The 13,326-nt window shown below is 38.9% G+C and overlaps 1 protein-coding gene across 2 annotated transcripts; it reads right to left on the reverse strand.

Annotated features, from left to right (window-relative positions):
* Positions 1 to 965: 965 nt before the first annotated feature.
* LOC107091974 (E3 ubiquitin-protein ligase TRIM39-like) lies at positions 966 to 11,216 on the reverse strand. Of its 2 annotated transcripts, none has more exons than XM_015386234.1 (8): positions 10,923 to 11,216; positions 9,022 to 9,613; positions 8,823 to 8,918; positions 7,261 to 7,491; positions 6,873 to 7,023; positions 4,237 to 4,263; positions 2,003 to 2,178; positions 966 to 1,919 (listed from the first exon to the last, which is right to left on the reverse strand). In XM_015386234.1, the coding sequence occupies exons 2-8, from the start codon at positions 9,589 to 9,591 to the stop codon at positions 1,548 to 1,550; spliced, it is 1,623 nt and encodes a 540-aa protein (XP_015241720.1). In that variant the 5' UTR covers positions 9,592 to 9,613; positions 10,923 to 11,216; the 3' UTR covers positions 966 to 1,547. The 2 variants fall into 2 exon arrangements, with proteins under 2 accessions (XP_015241720.1, XP_015241719.1); XM_015386233.1 differs by having other exon boundaries at positions 969 to 1,919; positions 7,261 to 7,494; positions 10,923 to 11,215.
* Between the last annotated feature and the right edge of the window lie 2,110 nt (positions 11,217 to 13,326).

The raw sequence follows: 13,326 nt of genomic DNA on the forward strand, positions 1-13,326 counted from the left end.
TTTGTAACTGAATATAAGACTGAATAAAAACGAAACTAGGAGAAATTATTACGAAATTGAAGCTTCACTTATATTGTTGTATATTCACAGTTATTCACAGTGTCAGCAATGCTCTTGTTGTCATATAATAGTACCTAAAGGCAGCTCGCGCCCCAAAGAGTTGATCAGATCATTTTAAGGAACTTCCCTCCTCTGCCCAGAAGGGGGTGCTGTTGTACTTGTTTTTGTCCATTGTTTCCTGGATGACTATTAAAACCTTTATAACAGTTTTTTTTACTGACCAAATGTTGAACAGTAATCAGGAATTGTGACCATTGTAGAGGTGTTTATAAAATTAACAGAATTTTTTATTCCAACAGGACGTGGAAACAAATGATAAGACTGAATAAAAGAACCAACACATCAAATCTGACACCACAATTCCAAATCATTTGGATTTGAGATGTATTTTATTACATATATTAGAAAACAAAATGTCAGACAGTACTAAAATTCCCATCTCAGTAGAGCACAAGATATAGTTTATGAACTTATGCTACAACTGCAATAAAAGTTTCAAAAGTAAAAGAATATGCTTGGTTAGGTAGGATTATAAGTGATATTTTTTTCAGCTCGCACACACACATACACCCGTACTCGTTCTGCTATATGCAGTGAGGACCATATGTTGACTCTCATTGACTTCCATTGATTTCCAGTCATTTTCAACCCTTTTAATACCCTAACTCTAAAGCTAACCATTACCAATGCATACCTCAACCTAACCCTAACCCATTCACACCATAGCCCTAAACCTAACCATTAGCAAAATAGCATGTTAGGACCAGCAAAAAGTCCTCACTTTGCAACAAATGGTCCTCAATTGATGGTGAAATTGGAAAAAAATGTCCTCACTCTTAGGGTTAGACGGGTACAAACACACACAAACACACAGTAAATAAAAATCTTGGAAAAATGTTGGATACAAAACTATTTCTTTTTTTTAAGCATCATTCTGCTTTCATTTTAGGTTTGTAAACAAAGTAAACAAAAAAACCTAAACATCTCTGATTAAACATGTCCCAACATGCTCAGTCACTAGTTTTTGTTACTAAGTGGAAAATAAACATTAGCGCACAAAGAAAAAGAAATCACCTCTAGGGAAAGGGTTAGGCCTGCCTTGATGAGCCAATTGTCTGACACACTTTACAAGTTTTGCACCTAAAAATATTTCACTGATTTCTTCCAACAATTAAGATTATTTTTAAACCTTTGCATTTTTAGTATATTCTTAAAGAACAACATTTGAGATAAAAAAACATACAAAAAAACAAAAACCAAAGAAAAACAAAACACAAAGATGCACCATAAGATTCATTAAACAAAATAAGCAATTTTGCTTCAGTTTTTCAAAAACACTAAGGTTTAGAATAAGCACCTGGTGGCCATTCCTGAGATGACGCTCTTAAATGAGGATTTTAATTGTATCAAATCTTTTAAATCTATCTAAAATACATACAGAACATTGATGTATAAACCCATATCTGACTCAATTTAAGGCTTTTTTTTCAAGTCTCGTGACTGACAGATGTGATAATAAGAGGCTCTTTGTTTTTCCCTTCATCAAAAACTCCTGGACTGAAGAAAGGGAAGATCCTCTCAGAGAACAAACACCCAGTGAAGGTGTACATGTGGGATCGGGCATCCACATCAAAGAACGACACCGTCCCCTCCTCGTAATCTGTGAACACTCCCACAGTCTTTGGCTTCTTCTGGAGAGCCAGTAGGACAGAGGGAGAGTCCAGGGCTCGATACTCGCTGCCGTTCCTCAAACGAACCGTCCAGTAGCCATTCTCCGGGGTGGAGGTGATCATACCCTTCCTGTTCACCGACTCTTTGACCACACCCAGGTCCCAGAAGGTCTTGTTCCCAACAGCAACCTGGTTTAAAGAACAAGATGTGAGCATTGGTGTGATTTTCCTTCCTTGGTTTGCATTACTTTGGGTTGTTCCAGCAGCTCTACCTGAAAGTAGAACCTCCCAGATCGGAAGCTTTTCTTGCTCACGACACAGATAACCGGGTCGAAGCGTAGGGGATTGTCAGGAACCACCTGCAGCGCCTCTCCTCGGCCCGCTTGCTTTCCATCGGATGACAGTACGATGTTTGGGTGGGCTGTATCTGGGTCCAACACCACGTCCACTGTGGACACACAGTTCATAACGTTTGGTCTCTTAGTACCACTTCCTGTCAGACTTCCATGCCCTGTAGACCCAACTGTTATGTTGATGGCATCATGCTATAGCAAAGCCTGCAATATACCATCGTATAAGAGCTAATCTATTGTTCAGCAGGTATTAAAATTGGGTACATTTATCCTTACAGTAAAATAAAGGTAACATATAACAAATTGCTGTCATAGATTTACCAAAATAAGCCAAATACTAATCTAACTCATTGATCTAACAGCTGGAATGACCTTTTTATGACCTTTGAGATCTTTACCCTTCTATGGAGGAATTTTTGACTAATCCTCTTTACGAGTTTACTAAAGTTAATTGACATTCCAGGTCAAGTTGTGCGCAGTTCTCCTATAGTTGAGGTCTAGACGTTAATAAACCATTGTTTTACCTTTATCCTCTTTTGTTATGTTTTGCAGAAACACATAAAACTTCAAAACATAGTCTCAATGGAGGCCTTTAAGAAAACTTTCAATGACTTGGAGTCAGACTCATTTATTCTCAGAGGTCTCACTTAAATTAATAAATCTGGTAGTTTAAATTTATCTATTAAGACATGCTTGTTTTTGTGTCTTATTTTGTGCTGCCATCTTGGCGAAGACACTCTTTACTTTAAAGTCGTAGGGAAGCGGCTGTACAAACCGTTTCATTTCTGAATTCTCCCAAGTGGTGCACAACTTTAAATGAGTGAATAAAGTGAATGTGAGTGGTCGTTTATCAAGAGGGCAGGATTGTTGTGGCAGAAGGTTCAGAAGCAAATTTGTTGTGGCCGGTGTCTCGGAAGCAGCTTGCTAACCAGTTAGCAACTTAGTGCTAGTAGTTTCCCAATGGGAAATTCCATTGGGACCAAGTAGCACTAAATTGGTGACTTAGAAACGACGCTGTCAAGAAACGCTATGGACAGAGGAAACATGCAAGAGGAGGAGAGTTTTGGAGGTCGTGGATGAGTCTCCTCCGTCATACATTTTTTATTTAGAGGAGGAAAGCAGGGACGAAGACGTTGTGGAAAAGGACGCCAGGGCAGCAGAAGCTTGGTTTGGTGAAGACACAGACGTCCATCCCCGTGAACACTGGGACGGGACTCAATGGGAAAGGAAATAATTTCAACCGTTGCGTATATTAGCTGCGACATATGAATCAAGATGCTATGACCGAAAAAATTTGATTGACAGATGACCGATGATATATGATTGGCCGAATTCAGGTGCACAGGCTGATGTATAACTAACTGGGCTGCATAAGATGACAAGAAAAAAAACACTGATTTTTTTTTTAGACAGGATTTGCTTTTAAATAGAAATTTTCTACATTTTGCGTCTGATGAAGAGTACATTTATATACATGTTTAAGCCACAATAATTTTAAATTTAAATATGACTTCCCTACAACTCTAAAAAGAAATTTTTATTCAGCAAAGCTTTTCCCAATTAAATAAATATTAAAAAATCTATAAAAATAACATAATAAACATAACTATTTTCGACTTGAAAGAGGTTGTTAATGCTTGTAATAACCTCATTCTGTATGAATGTGTTGCAGCTGTTTCATAGGATAAATGCCTGTTGTCTTTTTCTCAGAGCAACAAACTGCTTAAATTATTGCTTTAAGCAAAGACACACAACTCGTTAATCAATTCATTATTCTGTTAATCTGTGCCTGTCGTTTGCAGAAATTGCTTCAACTGGACCTTGCTGCAGAAACTCTTAATAGAAATTAGATTTTTTACCCACTGCTAACCATTACTAGCTAACATTTCAGTTGCACAATGATCCCGTTTACTATGTCATGTGGGCTTTAATCCAAGGTTTTAGTTATTGACCTTTCAGAACCTGAAGTAGGTTCTAATACAGACATCTTAAAACAGAACAATGAGGTTATTTCTGGGAATAACATAAACTTTTCTAAGGTGTGATGAAAAAAAAAGCATGACCTTTAGGAGTACTTCATAGGAATAACAGAAAAAAATATCATAAAAAGAATAAAGCACAACATTTGATCTCAGTGTGAGTTGTGTCCATACCTGCATATCTTTGCATCCTCCTTATCTCTGTCAGAAAACAAAAAAATAAAATAGTTTGGAAAATGCTTTTTCAAATGTTTGATTAACAGATTTAAGTAAAAATGCTCAATGACTTCCAATAGGACTCAAATATAGCAACAATGTTTCCACAAAAATACAATTTTATCATTGAAAAAAACATGAAAAAACCCGGTGCTATTGCAGAATGCAAAGCCTATCTATTTGTTAGCTGCAATCAGAACAACAGGTAACCATCACAAACCCATTCATTTTTATACAACTCTAACAGAGGTCCAGTGATTGCTGAAGGTGTGTCGCTTCTTTAAACAGTGACGTGTCTATACTGCCATATAAACTGTCTCACAGAGATCTGCTAAAAACAGCCTTACAACTCAGTCCTATGCCTGCGGTAGCTGCAATGTAGTCATTACTGCAAGCACTAAACACTGGGTTAGATTTTTATGGAAAGAATTGTCTTTAATTTTCTTTTTTTGTTTCAATTGAAGCAAATTTGAATTTGAAGCAAATATCTAAAGTAGGAAAGAAGAAACCAATTCCAGCTAAATTTTAACAAATAAAAAATGCCATGTTTGGTGTAAAAAAAATGTTAGATTAAAGATTGAAAGTAACAGGGACGTTATGATCCAAGTATGCTAATAGTAGAAGGCAGGGGCTGATTTAGGAAATTTGGGGCCCTAGGCAAAGACAGACAGTTCTCAACTACGCTCTTTGCATTGTTTGCGTTTTTCATTGTTTGCCGTTTTCCGTTTGCACCTTTCATCATGTCCACAGTAAATACACTGATTCAGTGTGGTGGACACTGAGAGGGGGTGGGGGGTAGGGGGGGCTGAGGCACATTTAATATTATAAGCATTCTAATGGCATTTTAGCAAAAATGAGTTTTTACCAATAACACAATTACATTTACTAGAAAAAGCTTTCAATAGGTTAGATTAAGATGAAGCGATATGGGGGGAGTGTTGGCCTAGTGGTTAGAACAGTGCACTCTGCCTTTCTGAGCAAGACCCTTAACCCCACACTGCTCCCACAAAATGGCAGCCCAATGCTCCCCAAGGACATGGTTTAAATGCAGAGAGTGAATTTCCCCATTGTGGGACAATAAAGGTATTAGCATTTTATATTCACATGTTATAACAATTCTTTTGTACTTTTAAAAAATCTTATTTGTTGAATTTCTAAAGCAAGATTTGAACAAAATTATGTAATTATGGATCAATCCAGTACACTCATTTTTGGAGCAAATGAAAAGATTTACAACATTATCTTTCAGTGATAATAAGGTAAAGTAGCATCATCTCTGTATCATTGAGGCGAGAATATTACACTGCACTACATTGTGGTGAATATATTTTTAATGGAGACATGCTTTTCTATTCCATGCCAGTAGGTGGCAACATCGTAGATCTCCGGATTTAAAAGCAGAAGATTCTGAATGTTATTGAAGCAGTGTTTAAGTAAAATAATTTTATATTTTCTTTAACACTATTTGCCCTTTCACCTCTAAGTTTTTAAGATTTATGACAAAGTGTTGGAAACACGTATACTACTTATACTTCAGCGATTGTATCAAGGTGCTACTTTAGTTGGTTGTGCTGTTCTTTTTACATCTCTTTGCAGGTGATGAAGCAGACAGAAGACATTTTATCATTGTCTCCCTTTTATCTCCTCTTTCTTTCATCTTTTCTCCTTTTTCCTGTTTTTCCTGTCCTGTTCTACTTACATTATAGTGTCCATATAATCTGTAAAACTCCTTGCATGAATTATAATAAAGCTATTTATATGCATAAATCAAGCGGAACTCTATGGCGATAGCCGTACTGCTCCACTTGTGAAAGTAAAATCTGTTGGGTCCTCTTTTGGCATCAAGACAATTATTCAGGACACTAAAAAAAGAAAAAAAGAAAAAGGAAACATGCATAGTAACGACTCCATTGGTGGGGGTCTATGTCTCTAGCACACACTGTAGCGAAGTGGCGTCCTATGTAATTGTAAGTAATTATTTTTTGGTAGTGAACACATGACAGAGCCTCACGCTGTGTCTTAACTGTCTGAGTTTAACCCATATAGTTTTATTTCCTTTCCAAGTTATGAGAGTAAGAACTCTATTGTGGATTGGAAAAGAAATCCAGACTGCTGTGCAGAAGTCCCTTAAGTACATGGATGATGGTAGACAAATCCTTTCTAACAAAACACTACAAAAAAATCCCAAAAAGAAAAACATGGGAGCAAATGACTAAAGCTCTCCAACAAAAACAAAAGACATGAAGATGCCTACATATAAGAAACCATGTATTTTTTGTTCACTTCCGATGGGGTTTTGTGCTTTAACGTCATGTAATGACGTTAAGGCTGTCCAGACACAGCACAGCAGTCCAGAGCTCCTGTTTGGGCCTGGATAGTGTTTGTACACAACAAAAGGTGAACAGATAGGAGCTAGAATCAGGAGGTAGGAACTACAATTTGAGGTATTGGGATGGAGACAAGCCTCAGTCTGGGCTCAGAAATAAAATATGCAAAACTTCTACAAATTTATCTGCTAGAAAAACTTAAAAGAGCTCAAAGAAGCTTATGGCTGTGAACACCTATTAACATAATGGTATAGAGGACATGTTTACCGTCTTTCTTCAAGCTATCCAGGTTGTTTTTCAGTGTGTAGGCCAGTCTGGAAAACGCTCTCCTCACTGTTCCAACACAAAGCTCAGGGTAGATCCTGGTTTCTGTCCAATCCCTGTTGGTTGGGGGCAGGGACACCAGGGAGGGAACTCTCTGACAATGTGAAAAGAAATAAAAAATATTGGTGGATTAGTCAGAAATGAATAAAGGAAAGACACATTGTGATGTTTTCCCTTCATACTGTATGAAATCTGTGCCAGAAAGTAGCGTGACAGAATTCTCACAGAGATATAGATGCTTCAGATCCTCACTATATGTCTTATCTTTTTTTTTTTGACTGCCTTGTTTTAGAAATCAGCCTTTATTCACCAAAATCTGGCTGATTTGTACCTGCAGGAGGTGCAGATGATCATCTGTGTGCTGTAGCTCCTTCAGTTCAGTGTTTCTCTTCTGCAGCTCGGTGATTTCCAGCTGAAGCTCTTCAGTGAGCTCCTTGGCCCTCTTCTCTTCCGCTCTCTGCTTCTCCTCAATTTCTGCATTGGCTTCTGCTTGCCTCTCTTTTATTGAGTTGATCATCGACGTGAAGAGACTGTCACTCGCCTTCTTCTCCTTCTCAGCACTCTGCTGGAATTAGAAAGCACCCATTAAAAAAAACTTTACTAAATAAAATTAAATATCTTAAATAAAATAATGTAACTACAAGCACTGTTCTGAAAGAAAAAAAAACATTTTAACCCTCACTCAACTGTGGATTTATTTTTATTTTTCCCCCAAAATCACAGTTTTAAGAGCAGCTAAATGCTTAGTATGTTTCCAGCTATTGGGCTGTGTTTCGGTATGTTTGCAAAAGAAGTTCTACACTGCATAAACTTTTACATAGAAAACATGAACTACTGCATTATTGGCATTTTAGAGTAAGGTTCAGTTAAAAGAAGTCAAAATCTTTTCTCCAGTAGAGGACTCATTTCCCCTTATGCTGTCAATGATACCCGGGCAAGTTGAGGATTTCAACCATTTCCTTTGTACATTCTATGAAATATGTACTTTACTTTAACACACATGGTCTACCTGCCTTCTTTGCCAACATTCCTACAACACCCTACATCTCAATCTGCCATCCTTAAGTATAAAAATCATAGATGTTAATCAGGTCTTCCAGCATCTTAAGGGGAAGAAAGCTCCAGCACCTGAAGGTATTGCTACTCGTGAATTACCGTTGTTTACAGATCTCTGGAGCAGGGCAGGGTCAACTAAAAATGCATCATTATCTGTGGTAATGAAATTCTTTGAGCTTCTGGTGATGAACAGTCTGAACATAACAGCTCCCAAGATAGACCATCTGCAATCATGCATAAAGATCAGCTGAGGATGCAGGCCTATAGTTCATCGTGCCCTGCCTTGACCAACCAGTGACATATAGCAGAATCTTGCTTGTAAACCTGACCTTTTCCGTTAACACCATCAACCAAGATATCCTCCTTGAGCAACATACCCAGCTCAAGATGCTGGCTTCAACCAGTCAGTGATCGCCATCTTCCTGACTGACCACTAGCTGCAACCAATGCTGGAAAGCATCTTCCAAAGTTGGAGTTCTCTCTCCACCGCTCTTCTCAACTATTCACAAATGGATGCACTTTAGTAGAATGATCTGTAAAAGTCCTTAAGTTTGGAGATGGTGCCAATGTTATTGGTCTGATCCAAGACAACAACAAATCTGAATTCAAACAGGGAAATGGAGCCGCTGCTCCCCAGGAGCACTGAGAACTAAGAGAACCAACTGGAGTTAAACCCAATAATAATGTAGGAGACAATAGCAGATCTCTGGAGAACATCCCTAACAATACCTCACAAGACTCTCTGTCAAATTATATAAAACTTGACCAAATAGTTGGGGCAATGTCACTAAAGACCTTTCTCCGTTAAACGTTGTATTTGCCTTTTTTTGTACTTACTGTGCTCAGCTTGAGACAGTTTATGATCTCTTCAATTTTTTTCTGCCTCTCCTGGATCATCTGATCAAAATTGGCCTCTGTTTGCTTCATATGAACCTACATGGACAGAACACAGATATGATATATTGAATATTAGTATTCAAGCAATTTTAGCTTTTAGAAGTTAATGTTGGATACAGTTATTCCGTTCTTTGACTACCTTTCTCTCCTTGCTTTCATCCTCTATCGTTACTGCCTGGTGATTTTTGTGCTTCGTTTCAGTGCAGAACTGGCAGACACACATCTGCTCCTCCCTGCAGAACATGTCCAGCAGCCTCTCATGCTTCTTGCACAGCCTCTGCTGTAGGTTCTCCACCGGTTTCATCAGCTTGTGCTGCTTCAGGGTGGCGACTGTACGGTGTGGCTCCAGGTGGGCCTCACAGTAAGATGTCAGACACACTAGGCAGGACTTAAGGGCCCTTACCTGCAGGGAGGTGGCAGCACACACATCACACACGACCTCACCCGGTTTGGCTGCAGACAGAGGGGAGGCTGAAGAACAGATGATCATTTGTTTTAATGTTTCTGCCAGCTCTTTGAAGGCTGTGTTGATGCTTATTTCAGGCCTTGGAGTAAACGTCTTTTGGCAGGTAGGGCACTGGCAGACATCGCTGCTGTCCCATACACCCACAATGCAGGCTTGGCAGAAGTTGTGTCCACAGGGAGTGGTCACTGGGTCGGTAAACACCTGCTGGCAGATGCTGCATTGGAGTTGTTTCTCTGGGAGCATTTTAGCATATGTGGCTCCTAATCTGTTGGACAAAAAGTGGGTCAATTAGGTTATCAAATGGGGGAAGAAAGAAGCTTCTCTTAAGGCATAAGAATAAAAATATAATCAATAAAGTTAGTCAGGGGTGAATATGTAAAATATGGCGAAATTTTTCCTGTGAATCAGCTTTCATACACTTAAGACTAATAACTATTCGGTGTTGAATTATATTTGCCATTTTCTGATTCATAACCAGACACACCCAGTCTTTCCTGAGGTTAGCTTATTTTCATAATAATAAACATAAAGTAAAAGAAACTAACATCTCAATATCATCTTGGACAGGTTTTAGTTCATAGGTGAGTACATCTGATTTCTGTTTTTTAAGCAGAAATGTTATTCACAGAGAAAACAATTAGAAGATAGGTGGTAATCATGATACTGCTGCCACAACCACCATATTTTAGGGATTACAGAGGTGTTCCGTCACTGTTCTTGATGATTGGCTATTCTTGCCTGTGGAAATTCCTAGTCACCTGGATCATGGCTGCCACAAAAACAAGCTTAACATGGAAGGCACCAAACATTTCGACAGTTATCCAGGAATCCACAAATTGATAAAAATGTTTCAAAGAACTGAGCAAAAGCCTTTTCTGTCATTGGCCATTCTTGTAGGGGTCCATCCCTTAGTCTTACTGCCATCAGGCTCATTCTCAAGATTCCAAAGGTCTCACCATAAAATATATTGTTCCTAAAGGCGATTCAGGGTCAGCCATGAGTTTTTTCTCAGTGGGAAATGCCTATATCAAATTTTAAAGCAAGCTTAAGACTAGGCATGGTAATCATATGCCTAAACAACTGCAACAGATTTGTTGGACAGGAGGAGCTGCCTACAAATAAAGGAACTCCTCATCCTCCCCTAGCTCTTTTACCCAATATCAATTTCCCCTTTAACAAAGATGAAGATTGGAACATAGTGACGGCAAGCAAGAGTAGCTGTTATTCATTATGAACAAAGTAATCACAACAGGTCAGTCTCATTTATTAATTTCTGCTGACTCTGAGCATATTGATTAGACAGTTTCATTTTCAATACAAGGCTTATTTGTAAGGTCATTTTTTGTTGGTACCAGTATATAGAGTATATAGTATATCTATATAGAAAACATATTTTATCTGGAATACAACTAAAGATGTCAATGGCAATGAAAAAGTACAGGTAGACACTAGCTCCATAAATGCATGTTATGCAGAAGAACGTTTTTTTTGTTGACTCTCACCAATTAAACTTGTTGCTTCAAATCTCTGAAATCTAACTTCTTTAGCCAAAACAGGAGATTATTTGTACTTACCTTGACTGAAGCAGTCGGTATTTTGTCCTCTCTAGACAGCAGAACAGGTGATTCCTGCTTATCAGATAGAATGACTACACTAAAAGCAAACTGTCGCACAAGGAACACAGTTACTCATAAGCCAAACCCTCCCACTCCGAACTCACTAGATCTGACTAATCTTAAAATCCCCATTCACAGCTCAACCAGTTATTAGTTACCGTAGCAACATTAAATGGCTGGCCTAATTAGACCTGTCTCTATGTGCCTGTCTGTATTTATGTAATGATAGTAATATTTAAAAGTAGCTCTCCCAAAGCGACAGAGTTTGTTTGTCTCATGGGTGTGGTGGTTAGGTCAACGGTTAACATTTTTCCATTTGCAGCACACCTGAAGTTCCTGCTTTGGATTGAACACAGGCATGAGGAAGGCTCCAGTGCCTCACATAGTTATATAATAAACAAGTTCTGTTTTATAAATGAGCAGCATCAACATGAACATTTAAAAATAATACAATATACAATGCACATCTTCAGGCTTTCATAGTGCTTTTCACATTTTTTGGCATTAGAACAAAAACATTTATGGATTTACCTGACAGGCCAAAGCAAAGCAGTGCGTAATTGTGATATGGAAAACAAAATGCATGTTGTATTTTTTTATTTAATAATAATTTATTTGAACAAACAATGCAAGTTAAAACAGAAAATATAATGAGACAAATATTCATATACATTATTTTACACAATTTCCTTAAAAAAGAACAGGTGCAAGATATAAGATCTTATGGTTCTCTTTTATAGCATTCCTTTCGTGTCTCACTAAGGGGAACACCTCCTGTGTGACCTCTTTAGTAGCTTACATTACATTATGCTGGTGAAGATTCTCACTCATTCAGGTCATGGTCATTCCAAAAAATAAATTTTTTTCCAAGTTTGAAGAGGTTACCTGATACTTGTCTATGTCTCTGAAAGGTGGGTTGTTAGAGGAAATTGTTGGCCTGGCTGAACAGGCAAGGTCTTCTGTTCCCCCTGTATGGGGGTGGAGGTTGCGATGATAGTGGGATGGAATCAACTCTTTTGCTGCATTGTAGGTCACCCCCTCTGTTTAAGGATGCTTTTTATCTTTATTAACATAGATTGCTTCCTCTCAAATCACCTGTCTTCTTTGCCCAAAATGTGAACATTCTGGTCCTCAAAAGAATGTGCTTTGTCCATAAGGTGTAGGTGTGCTGCTCAGTCTTGACCGGAGGAGGTAGGTCTTCTGTGTTGGGCCATCCGTCTGTAGAGAGGTTATCTGGTTTCTCCAATATAAAGATCAGAGCAACCTGTTCCCCCTCTACGTACTGCCACTATGAGTGGATGGAGGAAGAAGCAACCAGCCTCAGATTCAGAAGTGTTTCACAGAAACACTTCTTTCATTCACTCAGTCACAAGGGGGTACAGACTCTAATTCAAAGTCGCCAAGCCCCAGTTCCAAGGAATTAATCTTCCAAGGTAAAAGGAAACTGAATAATTGTCCTTTTGGAAGAAATTTCCACTCTAAAAAAAGGAGCAATAAAAGTTGTTCCTCCATCAGAAACCCAGAGAGATTTTACTCAAGGTATTTCCTGTTCCAACAAAAAAGGGGAGATGAATGAGAGACATTCTTGATTTCCAAACTCTGAACAGCTATCTAAGGAAATACAAATTCAGGATGCTGATTCACACCGCTTTATTAAGATCGGTGCAAGCAGGCAAACAGTTCCGCTCTGAATTTGCGTGAACAAACCCATTTATCCCCCAGATCGGAAATACTTAAGATTAGCTTTCCAGGAGATTGCATAGGAATTTGTGGTCAAACCTTTTGGGTTGTTGTCAGTGTGTCCTCCCCTTTATGAAGAATGGAAGCTTCATCCTGGATTGGTAAGCCAAATTTGGATGAAGTTCAGTCAGGCTGTTGAGGACGTGTTTGCGTCGAAAGAGAATGCTTAGTGCCCTCTTTACATCTCCCTGCAGGACTAGGAAGCTCCTCTGGGTGTGGATGCCCCGGCACACAGGCGGCCAGTGTTACTCCTTTATACATTTCCTCCAGTGGCTCAAATCACTCCTACCTTAGCAAGGGTGATGATGTAGCGGCTATCCGTGATCCAGATAGCACCTTGGTGGCTGGGGAAGTACTAGTTAGCAGAGATTTTCTAAGTCTTATGGTGCCCGCCGTGGCAACTGCCACTTTGGAGGGACCTGCCATCCCAGGCTCTCTAGGGCACCGTAAACCAGGTCTCTTGACGTGCTGAAATGGAAGCTGTTTGAAAGCTGGTGTATAGATTATAACAACATCTCCTATAAATGCTTGGTAGCTGTGATCCTGTCACTCCTGCAGGACCTTATTGATAAAGGAAATTCCTTTGCAACCACAAAGGTATATTTGGCTGCCATATCAGCTT

Source organism: Cyprinodon variegatus, unplaced genomic scaffold (assembly GCF_000732505.1).
Source record: "Cyprinodon variegatus isolate N-32 unplaced genomic scaffold, C_variegatus-1.0 Scaffold361, whole genome shotgun sequence".
NCBI classification, from domain to species: Eukaryota; Metazoa; Chordata; class Actinopteri; order Cyprinodontiformes; family Cyprinodontidae; genus Cyprinodon; species Cyprinodon variegatus.

Coding starts and splice junctions, on each gene's coding strand:
- LOC107091974 (XM_015386233.1), bottom strand. CDS start 9,591: ATGCTCCCAGAGAAACAACTCCAATGCAGCATCTGCCAGCAGGTGTTT. Junction 8,919..9,021: donor ATGAAAGCAAGGAGAGAAAG/GTAGTCAAAGAA, acceptor CTGTCCATGTAG/GTTCATATGAAGCAAACAGA. Junction 4,264..6,872: donor GGATAGCTTGAAGAAAGACG/GTAAACATGTCC, acceptor GTTTTCTGACAG/AGATAAGGAGGATGCAAAGA.